This window comes from Caenorhabditis briggsae, assembly GCF_000004555.2.
Source record: "Caenorhabditis briggsae complete genome, chrX, whole genome shotgun sequence".
Classification (NCBI taxonomy): domain Eukaryota; kingdom Metazoa; phylum Nematoda; class Chromadorea; order Rhabditida; family Rhabditidae; genus Caenorhabditis; species Caenorhabditis briggsae.
This window is the reverse complement of record NC_013491.2, coordinates 19,690,060-19,716,257: the sequence shown is the minus strand read 5'-3', so window position 1 is coordinate 19,716,257 and position 26,198 is coordinate 19,690,060. Positions and strand designations below refer to the sequence as shown.

Genomic DNA, 26,198 nt, shown 5'->3' with positions numbered 1-26,198 from the left:
TTTTTAAAAGTTCAAAATTTCCAACGATTCGATTTTATTTTTTGCGGTTTTTACAACCTGAAGGTGAGATTTTTTGCTCAAATATATATTAAAAAAATTTGAAGCGGTTTGGAACACTTGCTCTTGAGATGTGCTCACTGGAGCATAAAAGATAAGGTTCTGGAGTTTGGCTATAACTCGGCTCCAAATGATCCAAAATTCTTCAAATTGTAAGAGAATGTGTGTCTCAAATTGTTCTACGGTATACATGCAAAACTTTGTATTTTGGGATCAAAAATTTTTCATAATTTTTTCATTTTTATGTACCAAAAATGGGAAACACTTAAAAATTTACTGCATCTTGTTTTTAGCGGGTCAATTACGTTCTTGACGGGTCAAAGTATTACGAAATTCGGAATTTGGATCATTTGAGCCGAGTTATAGCCAAACTTCTAAACCATACCTTTTATGTTCCAGTGAGCACACCTCAAGAGCAAGTGTTCCAAACCGCTCCATTTTTTTTTAAATTTTAACCTACACCAAACATTTTTCATCACGAAGCCAATCTTTTAAAAAATTCTGTCAGAAAATTTTTTTTCTATCGGAGTCATCGTCACGTCTGCGAAGATTCAGAAGACATAAAAATTGATTGAGTTTCAGAAACATTATATAAGGTTTGTTGGAAATCCAGCATGCAAAACAGGAAAAAAAAGTTTTCGATTATTGGACAAGTTCGAGCAAAGTTATGAACAAAAATATAGTGACACTCAGTATATAGGAATGTCACATTTCAATCCCCGGAAATTTCGAAACCAAAGGAAACTTTCACTCGTCGTTTAATACCAAAGTTCGACATCGCAAAAAATGCGTTTCATTTCATCTGTGTTGCGATTCTGTCTGTCGACAGATTCAATTTTCTGTCTGTAGTTCATTTTAAACCCCGTCAAATCATAATATTAATTTATTCCTGTTTTCAATATGCTGCCAATCAATGAAAGATTCTTGCTCCATTCCAATTCTTAACTCTGTGGATACCCCCATTATTGTTTTTTTTTTTGCTGAACTTTTTCTCCGATCGAATTCGCGTTAGTCTTTCCACTTTCTCTGATATTTCTCTGCTTTCATTTGTGTCCAGCTGCATTATGACTGCTAATTTGATTATTTTGAAAAATTACCAACCTCGATGATCGATTCCTTGTGTTGATTTCGAAGACTATTGTGATTTCAATTATGGAACATAAGAAAAAATTGCGGAAACAAATAAATATATAAATTCCACGGACCGTTTTGGTACCAAAATGACAAGAAAATTACCGCAGGATTTGAAAACCTACTATAATTCAACAATTCTCTATAATGTTTTCAGTTTTCCACAAAAACTATTTTTCTCTCATGAAAAATATCGCAAAACAGAAGAAATAGCACTGGTTAGACAAAAAGCAAGGCCTCGCATGCCATTACGCTACACTGCCGCACACTTCCCCTCTTTTCTGTCTCTTCCTTTAGTACACTAATGAGATGACCCTAGTGGACGGTTTTCCTCCTCTTCTCGGCACACTGGACCCCTTCAGCCATTGCCCCACACAACGGTTTATCGATTTTTGATTCTCTCTCTAGCATTTATGTCTCGTTTCGGTGAATTGCATCTAAACTTGTTTGTATCGAGGTGTTATAAAACGCCACAGGTAACACACATGAACATTTACCGTTGCTATTTTGCGGAAACACAACTGGTCTGTGACTACTAAACACTCTTTCAGCGGTTAACATACAAAATGTTGCGAGCACCGGCAGCAGAGTCGAATAAGGATGTGATTCTGGAAGTTTTGCGGAGATTTGCTACATCTGGCAAGAAAGTGAGTTGTTTTTTTAAATGAAAATTTACCGTAAAAACTCTAATTTAATACCATGGCGTTCTATTTTTCAATGCACAGCTGGGAGAACGTTCTATGAGAGTGTGGCATTCAATTAGAGGCTGGCATTCTATTATTTGACACCAAAAAAATGCCGAAAAAATTTGTGAAGATTCTTTTAGGATCTTACCAAAAAAATGTATGAAAAAGCTTGGCGATTCTTCGAAACTGCAACAATTCAAAACCGGTCATTTCAAATCCGTGGTCATACAGGCGAATAAACAAATTTCAAACTATCGACACAGTCTTATTGTTTTTAAATATACTTTTTCTGATAGAACACATTCTGTAAATCGGAAAATTCAGAAAAAAAATGTGATAAAAAAAGATAAATACTTTCTAATTTCAGAATTTGTTCGATCAGAAAAAAATATTTTAAAACTCTACTATTGTTTTTGCAGTCTGAAATATATCCGTTCTCCTGTATTACCGCGGTTTTAAAACGACTGGTATCGAAATGAATGGTTTCGAAATGTCGCAGTTTCGAAGTATGGAATAAAAACCAAGGTGTGTGATAAGAGAAAACATTGTGTACTGTACACTGTCTCAACCCTCTTTAAAAAGCAACAAATTGATAATCTGGTGCATTGTAAATTGTTTTTCGATGAGACCTATCAGGGGTGGCATTCAACTGGAGGGTGGCGTTCTATTTTTTGGAGCACAGCTCAGAGGAGGTTCTATTAGAGGATGGCGTTCAATTAGAAGGGGCTATTTATTAGAGTGTTTACGGTATTTTTGAAAAACTTTCGATTGACCTGCGACCAGTTCCGCGCTACGCCCGAGCAACTTTCAACAAAGCTAAAAACAGCGTTTTACTGAGTTCCGCCTTGAACTTGCCAGCGGAGTAGTTCAATTTCTGACCTAAATCTGATCAATTTTCGACCTGAAACCGGTGCTTTTCCACGTGCAACTTAAAGCTGGCTCAGAACCATCCAAAAGCCAAACACCTTTCAATTTCCAACCAGAAATTACAAGCCAGAAGTCATCAATAACACCGCCGATTGTTGAAAAGCGTATTTTGAGAGCTCAATAAGCCTTTGATCCTTTTTTTCCTAAGCTTTCCGAGATAACTCTTTTGATTTTCTCTACAAGAGGGAACGAATTTGTCAAAACTTTGCGAAAAATGCCGCAGTTCCAAATCAAACAAATGAAAACTCTGAAAACCGGCAAAAAGAAACGACATTCTATGAACAAAGTTTTTCACGACTGCTTGGGATCACGAGAATAGCAAAAAATAAAATATGATTCAAAAATACTGATGTTACAGGTCTTCGAGATTGCTTCTGGAACGGGCCAGCACACCGCACACTTTGCCGCAGCACTGAAAGATGTGGTTTTCCAGCCAACAGAAGTCGACAGCAGATCTATTCACAGCATCGTAGGATATTTGGATCATTTTCAGGTGAGTCATTCAATTTTGTGGTTGTCAGGAATACTGTATTCTAAAATTAAAACTTCGTTTTCAGTTCAAAAATGTGAGAATCCCTCTATTCATCGACGTGGCAAAAAGTTTTGATCAGTGGGCACTCCCTGCTGACTTTGGACCCCATATGGTCAGTAAAGCCACGTGAAGTTTGGAAATCAGAGATTGATTGTTTGATTATAGGTCGATATTGTCCTGAACATCAACATGTTGCACATCTGCTCAACTGCAGCTGTTTATGGTCTATTTCAGGTGGGTAGAATGTGGCAGTTAAACTATAACAATTCTCAAAGCATGCAAAACAATAGAAAATGGTGAACTTCCGTTTGAATAGCGCACAGTTGACTTTATCCACTCATTTGCAATAAGCAATAAATTTGTTCCAGTCTGCCGATCAACTGCTACATGAATCCAGTGGAATCCTCATGACATACGGACCATACTGTGTGGATGGACACATTTCACCCCAATCCAATATGGCTTTTCATACGAACCTGAAATATCAGAATTCGGAATATGGACTGAAGGATATCAAATATCTGGAACGTGTAAGTAGTATTGTTTGGAAAAATTTTAGAGCATGTCCCCCCGATTTTAAGCAAAAGTTTTCTAGACTTCGCTCTTTTTTTCTGAAAGCTGACCACGGTGCGCTCAAAACCGTACAATCTTCGCCCACACGATGACAGCCGCTGCCAATATAAAAATTGGTAAAAAGTCTCTAAACTTATAAATTATTTTTTCAGCTCGCCAATCGAAACAACCTGCGACTTGCTGAGAAAATTCCCGCCCCCAAGAACAACTTCATCCTTATCTTCTCCCGTTGAGGATTATCATGTAAAACAACCAATGAGTGCAAGAAATGCACATTTTTCTTTCTTTTTACTAATTTTGATATCTATTTTCTAATTTTTTGAAAATAATCCCAATGTGATTCAACAGGCTGTGAAATCCCTTTTATTATTTTAAACTGAAATAGTTCACCATCTTTTTTTTCTCTGTATATGGCAATGTTAATTGATTCTTAAATTAACACTACTTCGTCTAGATATATGCAAACGCTTGCCCTTTTTCGTTGTATATACATATTATTGTCTCGTTTCCATTTCCCTGGTGTCGCCTATTGTTTTTGAGTCACCCTCGTGCTTCTATACATTCCTACTTACATATCGTCTTCGGTTCGATTTTTTATAAAATGAAATTTTGCTCCTTAATGTTTTTGACATGATTTGCAGCATGTTTCTAATGTTCTTGAGAGCAGAAAGCTCAGAAATTGTAAGGAAAACAATTCAATGAAAAAATGTTCCGATTGGCCATTATATGTAAAAATGGTCAATTAAATAAGCACTTCTTTAAGATTTTAAAAGATACATTGCCTGTTAGGCGATTTCAAGCGCTTCAAACTACTGTCTGGAGCGCCTATGACGTGATTCCGTTACTCCTCTCCTCTTTTTCTTTCACACTAATTTGAAGACTGATTTTGATCGCTAAAAATTAGATGCAAAGCTTCAAATTGTGCTCAAGACCTACGAAATTTATAGATGGTCAAATTTGATCTGACAGATTTTTCCCTCTGGGAAAATGGTATGACGCACAGGAAAAGAACACAGAGACTTCTTCATTCATTTATCATAAGTGTGGTGTGATGATACTTTACTATTTTGTTATCAATCAATTGTGTTTCCATGGTGCATTATTTTCGAAATTTTAGAATTTTTTTCTTCTTTACAAGATATTGTACCAAAAAGATATTGTACCAAAAAAATTGTTGGCTATAGAAATATTGCTGGAATTTTCAGACCTAAGTTTTGTCAGAATTCTAAATTAACAATATTTTCGGTTGTTTGTTTTTGGCGAATGATCTAGAATTTGTTCCGAAACATTTTTGAAATTCTTTGTTCAATCACATTTCTTGAAATTTTCCCAGAAACTAATTATTCTCATATCCTCCTTGTTTTGAATTGTTTTCCAATTGATGTCCTTGTTGTTACAAATAACGGCTCCCATTAGAGGAAATACGGTAATTAGAAACTGTCGAGTACCATCATACCAAACTCTGTTCTAATTTCCAAAAATTAAGTTCAGTCTAGTTTCCCTCTTTTTTGTCTGTTTCACATTTAGTTTATCCGAACTTTAATCTGTTTATTCAATCCAATACTTTCTCCCAAACTTTTTTTTCTTGGTTCCCACATTTTTTATAAATTTTTCAATTTTGTTTTTAATAATCCCTTGTGACTTTCAGTGTTCTTTTCCAATCAGTCTGTACCACTCAACTACATAAACATATAAATCTTCATACCTAAATTATATACAGCTGACGATTCTTTTTTCTCGGTATTTTTTCTTCTGTCCGTGTGTCGACACATGACTCTGAAAACATTCTAATTCCGAATCAAAACAAGCATTTGGACTTCTTGGTGTGCCAAGAGGAAAAACATCTGCCCCGGGAGCTCAGAAGCCGAGTTTAACAGAAGGAAATCATTCCTATTTTTCCTGAATCGTCACAAATCATTGTTATTCTTATTCATTCTAATCGACGGCAATTATCATGAGCACCTTTGATATTGGAGATGGTAAGTTGAAACAAAAAAAAACGCAATTTTGAAAGAATTGGTTTAGAACTAAAAATGATTTGTAAAATTTTAGAATGTGGCGTCTGATGCTGCATCTTGATGATGATTAATTAGATAGAAGGCGTCTCATTGAAGGTAGAAACTCTAATAAGACGACATTATTCATGCCTAGACCATGGTGTTGTCCATCAGTACAATACCTCCTATGTCACAGATGTTGCACATTTTTGTGCAGATGTTTGGAGGATTTTTTCGTGAATTTTTTTGAAAGACTTCAGAGATAGCGTTGTCTTATTTTTGAAAATTTTTATTTTTCTGAATTCTCAAATAAGCAAGAAGCTATTTATTTTCCTAACTTGAGAAGTTTCAATATAAGCTTTAAAAAATTTCTTTTCAATTTTCAAATTGATTTGTATACTGTAAAACCTGTAATACTAGGGCCCTTTACTTTTATCTTTGATAAAATTTATCTTGGTTCCTGTCAAAGATATAAGAACCTTGCCAAATGATGAATTGTTTATCATAATATCACGAAAATTTTACCTATTGAAATTTTTTTGATAGCTTGCGACCAGCTATATACCCTGACCATCCCCACATCATTTTTTCTGTTTCAGTTTCATAAATAAAACCTTTAAAATTTTTTTTTAAATATCGGGTTGTGAAAATTTTCTAATTACTTAGTTCTATTAAAAACATTCCACTAATTCTTGAAATGTTGACATATTTTTTTCTAGTCTAAAATTTTTTCTTGAATATAACAGTATACAGGAGTTCAGTACATTTTCCACTCATAAGCCATTCTCAAATATATTTTTGTTGTTCCAGTTCCCTAAATTAAACCGTTTTTCAGACGCTGATTTTTTTGAATTTTTTCTCGAAATTCTCGAAATTTTTTCAAAAATTTATACGAAGATGGCCTATTTCTGACTACTTTACTTTGTTAATTTTGTTGAAAAATGTAATTGTTTTTTCTTTTTTTTTATTCAAAAAAATTTTCCAATTTTTCATTGGAAATTTTTTCAACAGTGGTAGGCTGGCCGGCCCGGGATTGGGCCGGGCCGAGAAAATCCGTCTACCGGCCCGGATCGGCCTTTTGTAACTATTTTTAAAAATTATTTTTATAGACATTCCGATTTTCTAGACATTCCGATAGTTCTCAGAATGTAAATATTATTTTGTAGTCTGAAATAACTGACACTGACTAAAAAGTTGCGTAGGAAGTTTGTCTTTTCTTTCTCGGTAAATTCTCATCGAACCCTTCATCTTCTAACCCTGTTCATATTAAAAATCTCATTATTTTCTTCATTTTTCGAATTCTTAGAATCTAACATCTGTACTATGAGTAACCATCCTCCTCAAGTTCAACGAGAACATCGGCCCCAACATTAGCCGCTCGAAGAGACAAGACTTCCTTCAACAAATGCATAGGCGGTGTACTTTTTGTGCAAGAAAAAAACGTATAGACGTTCTGTTTTACACTTTTTGATGAGAAAGGTGTCGAAGCGAAAACGAAATCAAGCATGAAGGCGGAAAGCTGAAGGGGGTTAGGATGTAAAAACAGGAATTAGTCTTGTGAGCTGTGAATTTGACAACGTTTCGACTAGAAGATGAGCTCTGACGACAATGAAGGTGAGATAGCTGTCTGTCAAAATACTTTTTTACGTTAGGCGTAGGTGTCATATTTTTTCCAAGGTCTTTTTTTCTGAAAAAGAGAGACAGTATCCAAGAGGAAAATGGACTCTGAACCCAGGCTGCTGATGTAACAAAACTCCCAGATACTTTTTTCTTTTGACTCATACAGTGGTTTTGACACCAAAAGACTCCCATGGTGTTTTTCGTGTAGGGGAAACATGTAGACTTTCCAGACAAGTCAGTTTTTTTCAGCAATTTTCCCATAATGAGAAAATGTATTAAAAACTATTCCACTGGTAACATTTTCTCTCTTTGGCCTGGCACCAACTATACCCGTCACTATATCAAAAAACGGTTCTCAGGAAAGTCCGAGAGTTCAAAATTAAACTATATAAAGATGAGATTAATACTGAAAAATGTAGATTCCAGTTTCAAAAACTGCTAAGTTTGTAAGTACTGTTGTCCAACGGATTACCATTGGATTTTCAAAGTATTTCAGGTGAATTGAAGTTGTGTGTTACGACGTGTAGCTACGTTTCACAATTAGCATTTTTTGAAGATAAAAACCTAGTTTTGTAGGACAACAAACATCATAGTTTTTTTTCGGTTTATCTGAAAAATATACGCTGATTTGGTGTTCAAAGAGTATTTTAATTACTAAACAAAAACTATCGTAAACTCTCCAATAGAATGTCTCCCGAACCGTCAACTTTGAACCCCGATATCTCATTTCCTGCAATATATATTAATAATTGGTCAACTGTTGAAATGTTTGTCTCAACAGCAATAATATTTCGTCAGTTGAACATTTTTTCATATCATTCGCAGCTAACGAAACAATTTGGCTCAAAGTTTCAAGTGAAGGGTATTCTATTACAGTGTGGCTTTTAATTATTGACACCGATTCAAGCCTTCATAACTCTTTTAAAACTCGATGAAAAACTTCGAAATTTTGAATTCAAAAATTTCAGACACACAAAATTTATATTAATGCAACCCTTTTTGAATTCACTTCTTTTCACTAAAATGACAGCCGCCAGAGGCTTCGGAAAGGAGACTACGGCGGCGCGGTGGTAGTTTTAACCTATAGCCCGTGCCCATATCTTCTGAAGGGAGGTCTTTAGCCCGTGCCCATATCTTTTGAAGGGGGGTCATCAGGGATTCGAAATTTCGTATTTTCATGAAGAAGCTGTCTGGGTCCAATATGCTGAGACTGAATAATTTATTGGATTCGAGACTGATGAGAAAACGATCAATTCTTGTGCCTAGTTCAACTCCGGAAATTTGAGTTTGAACCACCCTTAGGTGTCATTGGCACTGCAAACCGTGGCTGAAGCTTGTCGGAACACCCGATATTAAATTTTCGAGTAGGATTCAGGCTAAGGCAGCATCTTGATCAGTTAAATAGGATTGATAATTGATTTTGGTTTGGAATTTGAGGAAAACAAGGGATTTTTCGCAATTTCCAGTGTTCCCATCAAAGATCCTCACTGAATCGGAATGCAAAGTTCTATATGGGTTTTTCACTTATTGGCAGACATACATTATATATTTGAATATAAATTTGTAATTCAGACCGATTTTGTCAGCTTTGACTATAAAAATTATCACTCGAAAGTGGTGTCCTCGTGCGAGTGTTAGGCGCGTGCCGCTTAGACAGTTCCGGTGCTATTGGAGTCTCAACTCTTTGTTCTAACTTTTCCAAACAGTTAATTTAGTAATTTTAGAAGCGCTTAAAGCCGTTCTTTATTGAAAATCATTTTCATCAAGCGTCGAGCCATTTTGAAGTAAGCAGCGAGCTTTCTGTGAATCTAGTCTAAATTTCAAAAAATCCTCTTTTTCCCGGCTAGGGCGGTCGTAACTGATGTCACAGACACTCAAAAAGCAGGGATTAGATAACCCACGCTAGTGTGAATGAGAAAAAAATTAATTGGCGGTACGATCAACCAACATGCGGTCCAGACGGACTGTTTCTGTAACATCACTCAGGAGGCTACCTTCAATTGAACCGTTGATGACGAGAAGAGGGGTTGGAAAATGAGCCGTCATTTCCTTCAGACACAAAGCAATGTCATGAAATTTGGCAGGAATATTGAAACTGAGTAGAGGAACGAGATAAATATAAAACAATCTGAATTAGTGCGTTGGTGTGCCCCATACCTAGCTCGCAAGTTAGGTGTCAATAATTAAAAGCCACATTGTAAAGTGTTTAAGGCCAGTGTTGTAGGGTTGGTTGCAGTGGACCAATCAGTTCGTTTTTCCGCTTTTTTCGATCTCAGAAGTCATTAGGGTGGCTAAGTCGCGCTTTCTTACCTTTTCCAGAAGTACCATAGTCGAAACGCCAGGATATTCCGATTTCAAAAAATTCGGAATTTTTTAAAGCAAAGTCGGAATTCTATTTTCGAGACCCGCGCGCAAATTTTTCTCGTGCGCTTTCGACGTACCGCAGTCTGAAAACTCTAATTCCGAAAAAAAAGCTTCAGAAATATTACGATCGGAATCGAATCCCAAAAAAGCTCTGGAAACTCATTCCGAAAATGGTTGGAATTTAGGGAATTTTCGAATTCCGATTTTTGTTCCAAACATCCCTGAACTGGCCGTCGCACAACCTAAATGATGACCACTAGGAGACGAGGCATCTCGTCGTGTCAACTTTCAGCTTATTAATCTTGTTTTCTGACAAAAATACCAAAAAGTGCTCAACTGACAAAACGGCTATCATAATATCAAAAACATTTTGACAATCGATCACTTTTTGATATCTCAAACAGGGAACAAGATAAATTTATTTTAAATTGACAAGCAGCATTCTATCGAGTTGTTACGGTATACTTCCGGTTTTGTGGCCAATCGAAAATACTTAAATGACGTTCAGTTCTCAGAGTTGCAAAGGCTTTCTACTAGAGCGCTCACTGTACTTTTAAGGTTCCGCGGTCCATCGAAAATAATTGAATATGAAAAAACTTCTGGAATTTCAAATGACGTTTCATCCAATTTTCAAACACATGTTCCCATCTATATCCTTCTTGTTCTTGCAAATGACCTTTGTCCAAATTACGTCGATTGTTATGCTATGCTCACTTTGGGCATCTTCCTCCAAATATTTCACCTGCTTTCCATGAGTGAACTTAGCGAAATCACATTACCAGCCTTCAGATTTTGTTTATCAATCATAATGTGCTATTCTATTCTAAAAATGTAGCCTGAGCTAGACGGCTTGATTGCTTGTTTGTTGCTTAAATTGATTGCTCTCTAATATCTATCTATCAGCCATTGTTAGTTCCAACCTCATAGAAGGATATAGCCATAAATTATGCCTAATTACTATTGTCTGATGATCAGACAACCACAATAACCATTGTCTAACTTTTCAGTTGTTGTTTTGTTCATTTGTCAAATATCAGGAAGAAAAATTTCCATTGAAAAACACCTTGCCTCGTGTTAATATGATTTTTAGCAAAAAAATCTGGATTTTATCTTGTAAAAATACAGTATGCGCCAATCTTGGTTTTTTGATCGGTCTATGATATTGGCTATAAAAATGCTGTTTAGACTTTTCGGGGCATTTTTTGATAAGAATAACTAGATTCTCGAGAAAAATCCCGGAGTGCATAGCATACCTCCGCGCTACATTTCCACGCCACCATCATAGATCATTATGATCCCACAGATGAATGAAACATGTTCCCAGTTAGTCACAAGGCGTCAAGAACTTTTTGCTCGAGATATGTTTTCCAAAAAACGTGTGAGAAAGATCAATCTTTTTTGATCAGTCAGTCTTCCAGAATAACCCGAATCTATCAATTCCATGTATTGAGCTCCTTGTTATTGATATTCTAATAACACTTCGCAACACAAGTATATACACAATACATTCCATTTTTGACACCTGGAGCAGAGGTACGTATCTGAAAATAATCATGTTTCAATCCAAACATAAGGGGTAGCAATTTAACTTAATGTTGCGACGGGGGGATACATGACTTTTTAGAAATCATTTAGGTTTAGACTAGAGATCCTATGGAATGTGTTTATTGGGGGATTTGTTATTGGCTTTTACTATTTTAGATAATCTAACTTCCACCTTTGTATGGTAGAATCAATTGACGCCTAACCAATTTTTTTTGTTTTTAGTTCATAGCTTTTTACTATAAGAGAACAATTAAGAAAGTACTAACCCAATGCGTTACCTCCTAGTAGTTGGATTTTTCCAAAAGAACAAAAACTTTGTAATGCTGATGACTCTCTGTTTATATCCCAATCTAATTAAGATTCTTTATCACTCATTTGCTCCTCAACTACCGTAGTTTTTTTTTAAATATATATATACTATGGTTTTGTGTTTTAATCTCTAGAAACCAAAACATGGTAACAACATGTAATTTAAAATTTGTGATTCTTGAAATGTGGTAAACATTTCATTACACTGTCTGTACTTCTAGAGGTTTCTAATAACAACTTATTCGACATTTTATAATTGGTTTGTCCTTATTTCGTATTGTTCCATAGAAGATATACGTGCTGATGTCTTAGTTCATTGTTCTATTTTTTTTAAATCTTTTCGTTGGAAATTCTTAACTTAATTGTCTGAAAATCTGCCCTGTACTTGGCCCTTTGGTCTATTTATTTCAGTTTTTATAGGAAAAAAATTGATCTTCATTTTTGTAGATTTGTTAGATTGCACGAAAAAAGTTTTATAGGGAATTTCAAAAAATCACAAAGTGAAGTTGAAATAAAAAACTGTTTCTAAAATGTTGTCAAGCGAAAAAGTTACAAGGTCTGTACGAAAATAAAACACCTACCATAATCAATCTGATAGAGTGCCCCTGAACAGTCAACTTTGAGCGCATATATCTCATTTCTCGTGAACGATATCGAAAATTGGTCAACTGACAAAATAATTATTATAAAAACAATAACATTTCGTCAGTTGACCTCTTTTTGATATTTTTTACAGGAACCGAGATAAATTGGCTCAAAGTTTGAAGACTGAAGGTCTCTCTAGCAAAGTGATTACGGTACTATTTGCGCATTTCCACTAGTTTTGAGAGAAAGGACAGCTACTAGGTTACGATTTCAAACAATCAAATTAACCATTATCAAGGTCTTAAAAAATATACGTATCTCCATCATACCATGTTTAGAATATATCCAGTTTGCTTCATACATTTCCACAAGTTCAACTCTTTAAAGGACGTATAAGAACCCCACTTTTGATAATATCTTCATGATCACGTTTTTTCAAGAGATTTAACATAAACTAGATATTTTTTCCAGAGTCCTTTCCTAGAATGAACATAATTGATTCTGACCAAAAAGGTGTTAATAAATGTGTTTTTGGATAACAATATCTCATTGTTTTCTGGTCCAGTTTTCAATTATATGGAACACGTGGAAAAGTGGCACCAAACTGGGTCCTGAAAAATATGATTTCAGATTAATAAATATATTTTTTGGGTTAACTTTCAATGGAACACGTGGAAAATTGAACAATACCAGATTCTAGTGAAATGGTATTTCTTTGACGTTGACTGTTTTGGCTTGCAGAAGCTTTCGCCCAACTCAATTTCTCTAATGCAAATTTTTGTGTTTAGAACAATTCCAAAAATAACTACATCACTTTTCTTCTGAAAAGTTTGTTTTCCTGGCTTAACTTATAATTAGTTCTCTCTCTCTCTCTCTCTCTTCCATACGTGACTACCCTTTAAACATTTCCTCCGATTTCTCCTCTTTATTTTCGCGATTATACAAATTTCTTGAATCTTGTGATTCTTTTTAGACGTTGACTGGTTAGCAAGTGAGTTTTCAAACGATTTAACGTTTTTCTGGACTACCATCTGTTAATGGAAAACGAAACAGAAACAGTGACTAGCCGTTACACAGACCCAGGTGAGATTTAGAGCTAGTCAAAGTGCATTTCTGGAAATAATTGGAAATAATCTAGGTCAAACTCACGTTTCTCTGATTAGATTACAAGGATTGTATATCAACGGCTGGTGTTTTGAAAACATTATCCTTCTTTTTTTTAGCTATGGAAGGTTGTGAGGACCGCGGACAGCTCTACTACCACCCAGTTTATCTCTTTGCTGTTATCTTCCAAGGAACATCCGGCTATTTGACATTTCCTATGCTGGCTATCATTCTCAAGAAGTATGCTTTCAAAGTTTACTACCATCCAAATCTTGTGGTATATTTTCGAACTATGGTTGTTATGATTATCATATTCTGACATTTTCAGTTCTTGATGATGTTGAATGTTGTCACTTGTCTCTTGTTGGGTGGGATCACTGCCTGGAGTGCAACCAATTTCTTCATCAATCTTATGATCAAGCCGACCCCATGCGATCTTCTCTTGAAGACTCATTTCTGTTCAAAAATCCGAGCAACATTCTTGTGAGTTTCTCTAGAAAATTGCCATGAATCCTGTAATATTAGGGCACCCTTTTTTGACTTTGACCCAATTTATTTTGTTTCTTGTCAAAGATAGGGAAAAGTTCTCTACTGTTAAATTAATTATCATAAAGTCAGAAAGTTGTCGTTAGTTAAACCAGTTAGGATGTCTTGCATAGGAATTGAGATGATGTCGCTCAAACTTGACAGTGTCAAAACTTCCATTATTACTTGCAGGTTCGCTTTCTGCCTGGTAACCACTAGCCATGCTGGAATCCTTATCGAACGTACATGGGCAACATACAGTGTAAAGCACTATGAAAAGCAAGGAAAAGCACTTGGAACAATTTTGGCTATCATAGCGGTAGGTTATTCCAGAAACAAATATTAATCAGTTTTTGGACTCTCTGACATCATTGCACTTTTTTTTGATTGATTCTGATTTTGATCTCTTGAACATTTTAGGTCGCCGTCGCTGCCACTGCAATATTCATCGTGATTCTCCCGGAAGACGGAGAAGAAATGATTACAACTTGCTTGACATTCTCGGCTTCCAAATCAATCGGATCCCGAATCTATGTCATGTTCTTTTGCCAACTTCTTCTGGACGCAGTAATCTCGATTGTGCACTTGGTTTTATATAGATATAACAAGTGAATAATATAATCAGAATGGAGGAACATGTGTTTTTTTTTCAGAAACGCCGACAAAAATGGCTCAAGTTCCTTGTCAGAGCAGTTCCAAAGAAATGAAAATGTGAAAACCTTAAAACAAGTGACACCATTGTTGATTCTCTCCAACATCACCATCGGTGTCTACATATTTATTATTTCTGTTTTCCGGTTGTATAAAGACCGACTTCCAACTAATTGGTATGAAATCATAGCCGCTAATCTTTTCGTGAGTTTTGCATCTATTTATTGCCAAAACAACCCTGGTTATTTTCAAGATAATGCCTCACATGCCATTCATGTTCACGTCCCTGATCCTCATCGAACTGCACTTGGCGAAGAAACGTCAAGCACGTGTCCATAAAGATATGATGGCTAGTCAGGATGTTCCGTTAGATGATCAGTTCCACATTGCCATTGAAAACTGGGATGTGCAATTCCAGTCGCATTTAAAGGCTCAAACCTTGGCGGCTCGCGGCAAACCAGCAACATCATCCTCATGGAGTCCATCAAAGTTCATGTCAAAGTTCAAGAAGCGTCAGAGTACGGTGGCAGTAGTTTCTCTTCCGTCAACTCCAGCTTAATTTTAATATTTATCTCTTTTTTTTGTTTACATATATTTTTGAAAGTTCTGAATGTTTTTTGTCTAATTTTTGATCCCGATGTTTCGTGTGTTTAGGTTTAAACTTTAAGGATGTCACATTGGCATTACAGTAAGGGCGGTTTATATATGTTTTGAATGAAATCCCGATTGATATTTGCCTCATTTGAAAATATTCAATTTTCTGGGTGGGTTTTGTAGTAGCGCTGACATCTTGGACTGAATTTCCTCAAAAATAATAAAGCATCAATCATTGGATAGAGAAGACGGCTCTATTGGAAATGGTGGGTCCTTTGAGAAAAGATGGATTCTTTCCGAAAAGATGGTTTTTTGTGAAGATTGGTACTTTCAGAAATGGTGAGCCTATTGAAAAAATATAGTTTTTTTTTCAATTTTGATATCTGTAATTGTATTCTTTTCCGTCCGATGAAAGGGTCGACTCTAAAAACGGCTCATATTCCTTTCAGTACCCATTTCTTTTCACAGGACGTATTTTTCTCATAGAATTCATTTTTACAGAAAGATCCATCTTTGCCACTAGAGCAAACGGGACCACGTATGCATCACAGGATAATACTAAATGTTACTCCGTTTCAACTTTTCCAAAACTTCACTGAAAAAAATGGTAGTCATTTCTCGTTACTACAGTAATCAAGAAGACAATTTTCTTTCTTTTTTCAAACTTTTTTTTTAGTTTACTGCCCACGTATTCAGAGATTACAAGTTCAATGCGTGGAGATTTTTAATCAGACAAGGAATCAAGTTGATCACATCTGTACAGCTCATAAAACCCATAAAACGTACGCCCGATTCTGCGAAAAAAACAGAGACTAGTTCCATTCGACCCCAGCTTTTTTGAGATAAACTCCCCCTTTCAGTATGTCAGAGAGTTGGTTGGACTCGAAAATGGAGAACTGTGTGAACAACAGTCTCCTTTATCACAACCCTCTCTATCTTTCTGCTATCCTCATCCAAGGCGTCTCAAGCATACTATTCTTCCCTTCCATCTTGGTTCTTCTCTGGAAACACCCGGAAGTGACATCATCTCACTTCAATCTCAAGGTGAGTAAGATGGAAAGATAACGGTTATTAGAACTCAGTAACAGTTAAAACTCATTAAAATCGAGATAATGGAAACTGGGTGAACTTCCAGAAGTGTGAATTACGTAGTTTGATGGAGTTTGAAAAATAATCTGGAACCCTCAAAACTAAAACCTCCAATTGCAGAAAGAAAAAAAAAGAAAATTGAGATCTCCAAAATTGTTAAATCTCGAAAATCTTTAAATACATACAAACTTTAACATTTACTCTCGAGAAGTTTGGAATTTTAATATTTTTCTAATTCGGGACCGTAGGTCTGATTGCTTCAGAGTCTTCACGTTCTCCTTCCGTTGGAATTTCACCATGCCATCAACACGAAAATAAAATTCCACATTCCATCTTTATTTGAATGTCGGGTGTCTTTATGACATTTTCAAAAAGACAGCAAAAAATTACCGAAGCCATGTGAGAGAACAGGTTGGACCGGGCCTTAAATATTATGGAAAAGACCTCGCCCGGTTTGTTGCAATTAACCTCAATATTGACAGTATGTACCGTCGTGATCAACAATATGTTGTCAACACTCTGGTAACTTGTGGATACCATATCTCCAAGTAACCAATAATCTGATAGAACAAAATCGGAACTTTCACGAAGGTAATGGAGAACCGTCCAGCCTAAGCGGCTCAGGTACGACGTGACTTTCCGGGAACATGCGGTTTTTTGTCATTTTTTAACGACAGTCAAGACAGACCTGAGCCGCTTCAGCGAGACGGTTCTTTCTCACCCACTTATAGTCCCGATTTGGCTTTATCAGATTATTGGTTTTTTGCGATATACAAAATCATCTGGAATGTGATGAATTTTGCATCCATTTATGAGAAAAAAACTGGCAACATGCTGAGGACCACGGCGGTGCATACTGCTAATCTTGGCTCAATCTGGTTTTTGTGTTATTTGCAGATTAGACAAGGGACAGAAAAATCCGATTTGTTCCTTCGTTGGCGTTTTTTGACTAAGTTTTTTGACGACTAATTTTTTAGATCCTCTTATACTTGAACGGATTCAGTTGTTTTGGTTTGGCTGTTATCACAGTTTGGAGCGCAATGAACTTTTTCGTTGTTTTGTTCACTCATAACAATGCCTGTGCCATGCTCATGACTACTGGTTTCTGTTCCGAGATTCGTGCTGTGTATCTGTAAGTTTCGTTGACTGTGAGCCAGAAAATAAAAACTTGCGTAATTAATGATTCAATACAAATAGATCAAATTTTCAGATTTGATTTTTGTTTGGTATCCGCAAGCCATGTCGGAATTCTCATTGAACGAACTTGGGCCACAGTTTTTGTGAAATCTTACGAGAAACAAGGAAAACGTTTGGGCATAATCTTGACGTTTGTAGCGGTCAGTAAAAAGTTCAGCAGTGTTTGATTAAACTGAGATATTTTCAGGTGATTACATCTGCTGTTGCAGTTCAAAAGGCAATTGAGAAAGAGGACATAAAGGAACTTTTGACTACATGCTTGACGTTTTCCGCTTCCAAATCCATCGGAAGTCAGATTTATGTCATGTTCTGGGTGCAACTCGTTTTGGATTCAATTGTCACTGTGTCTCATTACATGCTGTACAAGTTCAACAAGCTAGTTTTTATCAATCTGCTTTTCCTAAACTTTCATCTTTCAGACACAAGCAGCAAATGATTGTCGGCCCTCTCACGGAGCAATTCCAACGGAAGGAGAATGTTAAGACTCTGAAGCAAATCACCCCATTGCTGATTCTCTCAAATATCACAATTGTGGTGTACATCCTTGTCATTTCCGTTCTCCGGTTGTTCAAGAACAAGTTGCCGGCCAACTGGTACGAGGTTATCGCTGCGCTGTTATTTGTAAGTTTATATCACTAAATGCCGATCCTATCTTATCCTACCTTATAAACAATTCCAGATGATGCCCCACATGCCACTGATGTTCTGTGCTCTTTTGTTCCTCTCCATCTATCTTCAGAAACATCAAGCAGCGGAGAATCAAACCAATCTCATGGCCAATCACATTCCCCTCTCGGACCAATTCAATGTTCCTATTCAGGATTGGGACGCTGCGTATGATGCTCGCCGCTCCTACAGGAAACAATAATAACAGCAGACCAAGTGTTTGGAACTGTTGGGAAGTAAAGAAGGAATACAAGAAGCATCAGGCTCAAGTTGTGGCTATAACATAAAATCTATAATATCTCTCTAGAACCTGTAGTAGAAGGGCTCATGAGATGTCAAGTTCGAACTCATTTATCTCAATTCCGATGCAAGATATCAGAAATGTGTCAACTAATAAAATATTGGTGATGTTATGATAAACAATTTATTAGTTGACCGCTCTTTGACAGAAGCTGAAAAAAGTTGGTTCAAAGCTGAAAGTTAGTGGGCCCTTTTATTACAGGTCTTGCGGTGTTTTGTGGTTGGTGGGAATCGGATGAAAGCATCGATTTTTTTGTGTTAACTTACGAAAAATAAATTTTTGCAATCCACAATTTCTCGTTTTTTTTTTTCATTTTGGTAGTGTTTTTCAATTTTTCAGTGTGTTTTTGAAAAATTCATTTTTAGTTTAAGATTCAAAAAACATTTAGTCCGTTTCTGATTATATCTTTCTTTCCTGATTTAAAAACGCAATCTCTTCTAAACGTAAAAGAAAAAGAAGCTTTTCGTTTTTCGAGTGTCTTCTTCATGGCCATCCTTGTGCTCGAGTGTGCTCTGACTCAAAAAAAAAGAAGAAATGGGCGGAGTCCAAAATAGAAGACGTTGAGCAACGGGGCCACGACGTTTTTGCAAGGCGCCGCACACTTGGTTTTGTTGGGTGACGTCGATTTCCAGTGTTTAATGCTATTTCTCTGAGTTTTTGTCAGGTTCACTACTGACAAAGTCACTTTCAAGGTTTTTTTTCTGTCCTATTCAGATGTTTTTTATGGTCAATAAACATCTCTAAAGGTCACAAAACTGCCTCGACAATAAATCAATGTTATTGACTGTCTTCATCAATCAAAAATTCTTGTATACAATAGACCTATCTATAAAGATTCAAAAATGAACGACTTTTTTCGATTTTCGTGAACCTATTTTGCGCGAAACTGGTTTTTAGTCAATTTCTGGTTCCACTTATCTCTTCAAAAATCGAACTTTTTCACTGAAATACATTAATTTGAAAATTCAAAAAACTATGGCAAAAAAGTAGAACAGGTTCTCTTTGTGTCCGTTTTAGCGACTCGCGTCCTATACTTGAATGCCATTCGGAGTTTCAAATTTTCTTTTTTTTTCCTACTGGAAGTGACATTTAACGACACACAAAACCAATTGCAAATCGATCGCAACGGGTCACAAGACATTCTCTCATGACCTTCTCTTATTTAACGTTCTCTCTTCCCTTCGCCTTCTATCGATGTGACCGTCTCGTCTCTTTTCCGCCCCATTTCTCTCTCTCTCTCTCGTCTCTCCGGGAGAGTGCTCTCTCGCCCCAAACCTCGTCTGTTTTCATCTGACGTTGGGGGGCCTTCCCCTCCTTTGTCTCCGTCAAACGTTCTATTGCGCGTCCGATCGACACACATACATACACACACTCTCTTCTTCTCTCTCCCCTGGTTGTTCTTTCCAATAGTGATCACTTGTTGTTGTCTCCTCTCATTTATCGACCGGAATTTTTTTTTCGACTTTGGAACTTGCCTCGAACTGATAGATCGATTTTATTGGAAACCAAGAGCAAACTTCAATTTCCAGATGGTCAATCCCAGACGTGGGGGCCGTATCCAGCAAATGGGTGGCGCCAAGAGAAAAGAAAGGATCAAAGTAAGTCACTGAAATTTGCTAGCTGGTGTGAAAGCATTAAAAGGGTTTTAATAGTGGAAATTAGAGTTTTGAGTGTCTTTACAGTATGCCGGGACTTGAAAATTCCTACTTTAACTTTGACACGGTAAGACACTATGAGGATATGGTACTGGCATGATAAGTTGGATAAGATAAGGAGACAGAATCATGGGTACATAGTTTTTTTGTGATAAACAGCAAGATGTAGAAATCTCGTAGCTACCCAGAAAGACGGTTTAGAGCGCGGATGTAGTAAAATGCGTTTTGAACATAGCTTATTTTATTAAAGACCATAATAGCTAAAAACCCTTTTACAGAGAAATCAAGGTGCCGTCAAGATGAGCAGTGGAAGATCCCGAATCGTCAGAAAATTCCGAGACAAGAAAAAGAAGAAACCCAAGAAAAAGATTCGTCGTACGTCAGACGCCGAGATAAGACATCAAGTATGTTTAGGATGGCCACAGAAAATGAACAATCCGTAAAACCTGTATTATATGGGCCCTTTCAATAGAAGAGCTTTCGAACTATAAAGGGACCAGCGTTTCATATACGGGGTTTACGGTAGATGAAGTTAATGAATACGCAGGGAATCGGAAAAAGGCGTCCATTCGGTTGGGAAATTTAGCCGACTGACCGACCACCGACCCCTCCGACCGACAGTCGACCGAGCTGACCGATCGGTCGGCGCGCCGACCGTTTTCGTGCATTTGCGCGTCAACGTGTTAGAATTGTAATTTACGACAAACTGTTCCCTAAATTCCGCGTTTGTCCTAAAATGAAACGCTACGTATGCAAAAATGTGTATTTAAACGCGCAAATGCACAAAATCGGTCGGCTGTCGGTCGGCGGTCGGCGATTTTTGACCGACCGAAGTGGAAGCCTTAATCTGAAAAATAGTTCACAATATGCAGTTGTTTCAGACACCTCCTCCGCCAATCTCTGTTCCACACATCAGTCCAACAATATACACTTCCGAGGAAATGGAGGAAATCAACCAGTTTTTCCGAGTAAGTAGCATTTTCTCCACCAACAAGAGTCGGAATTACGGTTTCTATTCGAGCCAGTATGTAGGACATCCTGGTCATTGAGGGAAAGGTTAAACTTTCCATTAGCGTGATAGAGTTTTGACAAATCTACCTTATTCTAACAATTCAATTTTCCAGGGTGCTCTCTTGCGACAACGTATGATGGCTCAGCTGGAGGTACGTCGTAATTTGAACAGTTCAAAATTCGCCTTTCCATTGACAATAGACCACGACCACTGTAGAAGAAAAATTCTGCTAACTACAGTAGTGTTCATATGCTAGAGCAGTGCAACCGCCGCTGCAGACACAAATTGGGTCTGAAAATCATGAAAATTGGCAGACCGTTTGGGGCTAAAACTGCAAACACAGCTATGCAGCTCGACGGTTGCCTCGCTGCTCAGCCGGGTCCATGAATTCACCCCCTCATCAAAATTCTAATGCTTGTAGTTTTTGAGGGAACTTTATATGTCCCAGCACATTTGTTCAACCCGTATTCAAAATTCACAATGAACAGAAAAATATCTGACAGGGCACGCTCTCCCACAGAACAATTCCGAACTGCAAATTAATTTTTGATCTACAGAAAAAAAGTTTGGCGCGATCACAATTGCAGGTCTAAAACCATAATTTCAGATTTTTTTTTATCTGATTTTGTGGAGTTCCAAGATAATTCAAATAATTCTTTAAAAAATAATTAGTGGTTATAGATTCATGTATGGTCGTTTTCCGGAAGAAAAAATGTCAAAAATGGTCATGTTTGAAAGTTTTTTACAGGAAAAATCTATCTCCTCTTTCAGTTTTTGACATTTCTAGGAGTTCTATAGCTCAAAAAAACCGCAATTATTTTCTCTACATTTTCTATAGATGAATTTTCAATTTGTCTGATAAAACTTTTTTATAATTCAAAAACCTCATGAAACTGCACAAAATAGCATTTTTGCGACTTTTTTCGATTATAAAAAAAGTTGTATCGGACGAATTAAAAATTCGTCCATAGAAAATGTAGAGAAAATAATTGTGGTTTTTTGAGCTATAGAACTCCTAGAAATATCAAAAACTGAAAGAGGAGATAGATTTTTTTTTGTAAAAAACTTTCAAAACGACCATTTTTGATATTTTTTCTTCCGGAGAACGACCATACATGAATATATAACCACTAATTAATTTTTTAAAAATTATTTGAATTATCTTGGAACTCCACAAAATTAGATAAAAAATTCTGAAATTATGGTTTTAGACCTGCAATGATCGCGCCAAACGTGATCGCGCCAAACTTTTTTCTGTAGATCAAAAATTAATTTGCAGTTCGGAATTGTTCTGTGGGAGAGCGTGCAGGGACATTAAAACCAGAATTGGCAAATTGAAAAACCTGCCCAGCCAAACTATGTTTTTGAAATAAATGCATTTTGAAGATGAATGATGATTCGACCAATTGGGACGGCTGGGTTCGAGAAGAGCGTCCGACATTCAACAATACAAGGATAGAAGAGCCCATTCAGGAGCCATTTCTGTGGGATCAGATTCATGAACAGTTTGAGCTGAGGCAAGCGGCGGTATGTCATCCTGAACAGTGTAATAATTTTCCAATTACGCAAAATTTCAGGAAGAGAGAGCCAGACGTGAAGCTGCGATGCAATGGGTGGTCGAAGAAGATGAAATTGATGAGCCACCGGATTACGATCAGTATGCTGAAAATGTGCCAAGAGTATATCAAATAGAACAGCAGTCTGCCGAAGAATTAGAGTACGTGGTTCGAAGAGCATTAGACGAAATAGCCAGAAATATGCCGAGAGACCCGAGTGTACCGCCAGCCGACGAAGAATTGGCAAGAATCAACGAAGAAATGGCGAGAATCGACGCAGAAGTGGCGAGAATCTACAGAGAAGTTATGGAAGAAACTGCAGAAGCTGAGATAGCTGTGCAGGAAGTTGCCGCAGAGAATGATGTTGCTGCTGTGGATGAAGATGAAGACGAAGATGCAATTCAAATTATTTACGATAGCAGAGAAGTGAGTTTAAGTATCAGTTATAGGATAAATGGCGAGTTTTCAATCTACTATAGGTTTTGACAACTTTCCATAAATAGTACCGGTCAATAAGATCTAGAAAGTGTACTTTTCAGTACATTTCTGGAATTTTCAGAAGTCTGGAGCTCGGCTGTCAAGTGTCCGAGCACTTTAAAAATTTCGGAGGGTGTGAAACAGACCTAAAAACTTTGCATTCACAGAATTTTTTGAAAATCCCTAATTTTTGAGCTATCTGCCGAGTTTCGGAAGACACCCCATTTTTCCGGTTTCAGTACAAAAAGGGCCGAAATGGGGTGTTTTCCAAAAATCGACAAATAGCTGAAAAACTAAGAATTTTCGAAAAATTCTAGTAATGCAATTTCGTAACTTTAGATCCGTTTCACATCCTCCAAATACTTCAAAGTGATCGGGCTCTAGATAGCCGAGCTCCAGACTTGTAATAATTGTTAAGATCAAATCAACTAAAAACACGGGTTTGATTATTTTACCGATCGGTACTGTATGATTTAAAGTGCATCAGTTGTTTAAAGGGCAAATTAGGGAAGTTCGAAAACCTTTAACATTTGGAACAAATTTTCAGACAAATATCCTTGTGAACTATATGAGAAACCTCCCACCACAATTACATGAAGAGGACGAGGAAGACAGCGAAGTAGATTATTCCGATTACCTCGAAATGATGAATATTGCACATGGACCAGTTTACGAAGTGATACCAGGAAGAGGCGGTTTCCCATTCTGGAATGCCGGCTATTTTGTGAGTTTTAAAAAATATTCTCGACCATAACGATTCCCATTTTTTCAGCATAATGTAGTACTTCGTCAAATACAACGACTGCGACAACGTCCACCAAGACCACCAAGAGTTCGTCTTACGTATTTCAAAATACCGTATTTCGCGCCCCGACAAGTCAAAGAAGTCGCGATCACAGACTTTGTGAACTATAATCTCTTCTTCATCAAAACCCCACCGCCTCGATAATAAGCCCTAATAGAGATTCCACCAAACTTCAATCTAAACTAAACGTCAATAGCAACAATCGGTTTTTTATAAGAGGTAGTTGTTTTTTATATGGTTGAAAAACATCTCTCATTTTTTGATTTAGTTTGGTTATAAAAAATCAAATTATTTTAACTTCTTTACCGAAGCAGTTGCTATTTTCAACTTTTTTTTTGTCTGTTACGCATTGGTTCTCCCCCTTCTTCACGTGGTTCAGTTAATTCAAATGAGATTTTTCATCTGGCTGGAGCCGCATCATCCCACTCTTTTTGTCTGAATCCCCCATCCCTTAAATGTGTTCTAAGCTCTTCCATGTAGACTTTTTCAGTCATCCTTCTGTCGCTGTAATTCGCTTTTCTGTATTCTACTTTTTTTGTGAAATTACTGTAAATGATGTAATAGAAGCCCATCCAGACCGTGAGCTTTGAGCTCACTTATCTTTATTCCTGTAAAAGATACCAAACATTTGTCAACTGATGAAATATTGGTGATTTTATGATAAATAATTTATCAATTGACAAATTTTTGATACCTGTCACAGAAATTGGGATTTTTAAGCTCAAAGTGGACTGTTTGAGTGAGCTTTAGATTTAAAAAAAACGGACTCTACTTATCCTTCTCATCCCTTGCTGAAATATATCAACCTCCATTCTATTAGTTTGCCTTGTCCATATGCTTTTAGTTTCGTTTTTGAAACTCACTTTTGTAACCAAAATTCAAAAAAAAATTAACTGACTTTTTTCTGTGAATCGAATTTCCTGTTAAGTTTGTAAAACCTCTTTTTTTGCTCTAGTTCCCCTGAAAAAAAATAGTCTTAATCCCAAAAATTATCCGTTATTTTTCATGTTATATGACCTATTCATTGACTTTGTAATTTTGAAAATGTTCCTAAGTTTCCTTTTTTCTTTTTTTTTGCCAAATTTCTTGTATACTCAAAAACACATTCTTTGCTTTGTCTCTGTGTGATTTATACTTTTCCGATTCCAATTTTCCCTTTTCTTTATTTTGTAACATCACATCTTCTTTTTTTTTCAAAAATAAATACAGTGCATGTACAAATTATGACACAAAAAACCATAAAATATGTTTTTGAGAATGCCCTAGGATTATGATACTCCTTTTTTTACAACTTCCTTCTTTGCTGATCCAGAACCTTCTGATGGTCCCGAGAGCAAATGTCAACGCGACCCCAACTCGATGTGTCATACCCGTAATTAAAGTTGGGTTCCGCGAGACTCGGGCCGCGGCTCATCTCATTTCATTTGTGGCTTTCTCCGTTATTCAGGCATCACAAGACTCAAGGATTGTGTGTTTTGTTAATATATATCTCTTCCTTTTTTCCTTCGATGTCCCTTTCAATCCAATTTGCCTTGGAATTTTTCATCAGCGTGCGTTTTTGTTTGATCTACCATAACCCAGAAGTTGTAAACATCATTGTGCATTTTTAGAAGCCTGGTCTCAAATGGTTACAACTCCTGGAAACGAAACAGATCTAAAATTTAGCATACTTGTGGAAAAGATGGCCGGCCCGCGGGCCAAATTACACATGGCCGAAAAAATTACACATGGCCGGCCCGCTTTCTGAAAATTTCGAAATTTTAGAGCAAATCATAATTTTTAAAGATGGCTTTTCTTCTTAATAAATAAAAATCCACACTAGAGGACGATTCTGTCGAAAAAAAATTGTTTTGAGGTCGTTTTTAGAAAAAAATTTCATCCTTGGCTTAATGAAGTTTGATTTTTTTGCTAAAATTCAATTAAATTGACTTTTTTGGATGGTTGTATGCATTTGGATTAATATTTGTGCTATTAAAAATATATTGGCACATTTGAAAAGTAACATTTTCGAAAAGTTGTCCTAGGCGGGCCGAGCGGGCCGGGCCGGGCTGGCTCGCGGGCCGGCCAGCGGGCCGGGCCGAGGGTTTTGAGGGAAGCGGGCCGGCCCTGCCCGGCCATCCACATGTATGAAATTCAGATCCAAAGTTTTTGTTCGAAATTTCCTCCATACAATAAAAAAGTTAAGCACTATCCATTCCATGCTTTTACATTATCTATATACTTTTAAATGTAAGATGTTT

General features: G+C 36.8%; 4 protein-coding genes across 4 annotated transcripts; all 4 read left to right on the top strand.

Moving 5' to 3' along the window:
• Positions 1-1,754: 1,754 nt before the first annotated feature.
• On the top strand, positions 1,755-4,139 carry CBG07351 (the record flags this gene model as incomplete). The annotated part of the gene is made up of 6 exons (XM_002645647.1): positions 1,755-1,835; positions 3,160-3,294; positions 3,359-3,445; positions 3,499-3,567; positions 3,702-3,863; positions 4,059-4,139. The coding sequence occupies 6 exons, from the start codon at positions 1,755-1,757 to the stop codon at positions 4,137-4,139; spliced, it is 615 nt and encodes a 204-aa protein (XP_002645693.1).
• A 9,412-nt stretch (positions 4,140-13,551) lies between these two features.
• On the top strand, positions 13,552-15,165 carry Cbr-sra-39 (the record flags this gene model as incomplete). Its single annotated transcript, XM_002645648.1, has 6 exons — positions 13,552-13,707; positions 13,759-13,913; positions 14,148-14,274; positions 14,376-14,563; positions 14,609-14,810; positions 14,860-15,165. The coding sequence occupies 6 exons, from the start codon at positions 13,552-13,554 to the stop codon at positions 15,163-15,165; spliced, it is 1,134 nt and encodes a 377-aa protein (XP_002645694.1).
• Positions 15,166-16,061: 896 nt separating this feature from the next.
• Positions 16,062-18,354, top strand: CBG07353 (the record flags this gene model as incomplete). The annotated part of the gene is made up of 6 exons (XM_045240619.1): positions 16,062-16,244; positions 17,267-17,421; positions 17,500-17,626; positions 17,674-17,846; positions 17,906-18,107; positions 18,166-18,354. 6 exons carry the CDS (start codon positions 16,062-16,064, stop codon positions 18,352-18,354), a joined length of 1,029 nt encoding a protein of 342 aa, XP_045093552.1.
• A 1,628-nt stretch (positions 18,355-19,982) lies between these two features.
• On the top strand, positions 19,983-24,102 carry CBG28089 (the record flags this gene model as incomplete). The annotated part of the gene is made up of 8 exons (XM_045240618.1): positions 19,983-20,051; positions 20,387-20,512; positions 20,990-21,076; positions 21,233-21,271; positions 22,507-22,647; positions 22,698-23,102; positions 23,701-23,877; positions 23,926-24,102. The coding sequence occupies 8 exons, from the start codon at positions 19,983-19,985 to the stop codon at positions 24,100-24,102; spliced, it is 1,221 nt and encodes a 406-aa protein (XP_045098675.1).
• Positions 24,103-26,198: the final 2,096 nt, after the last annotated feature.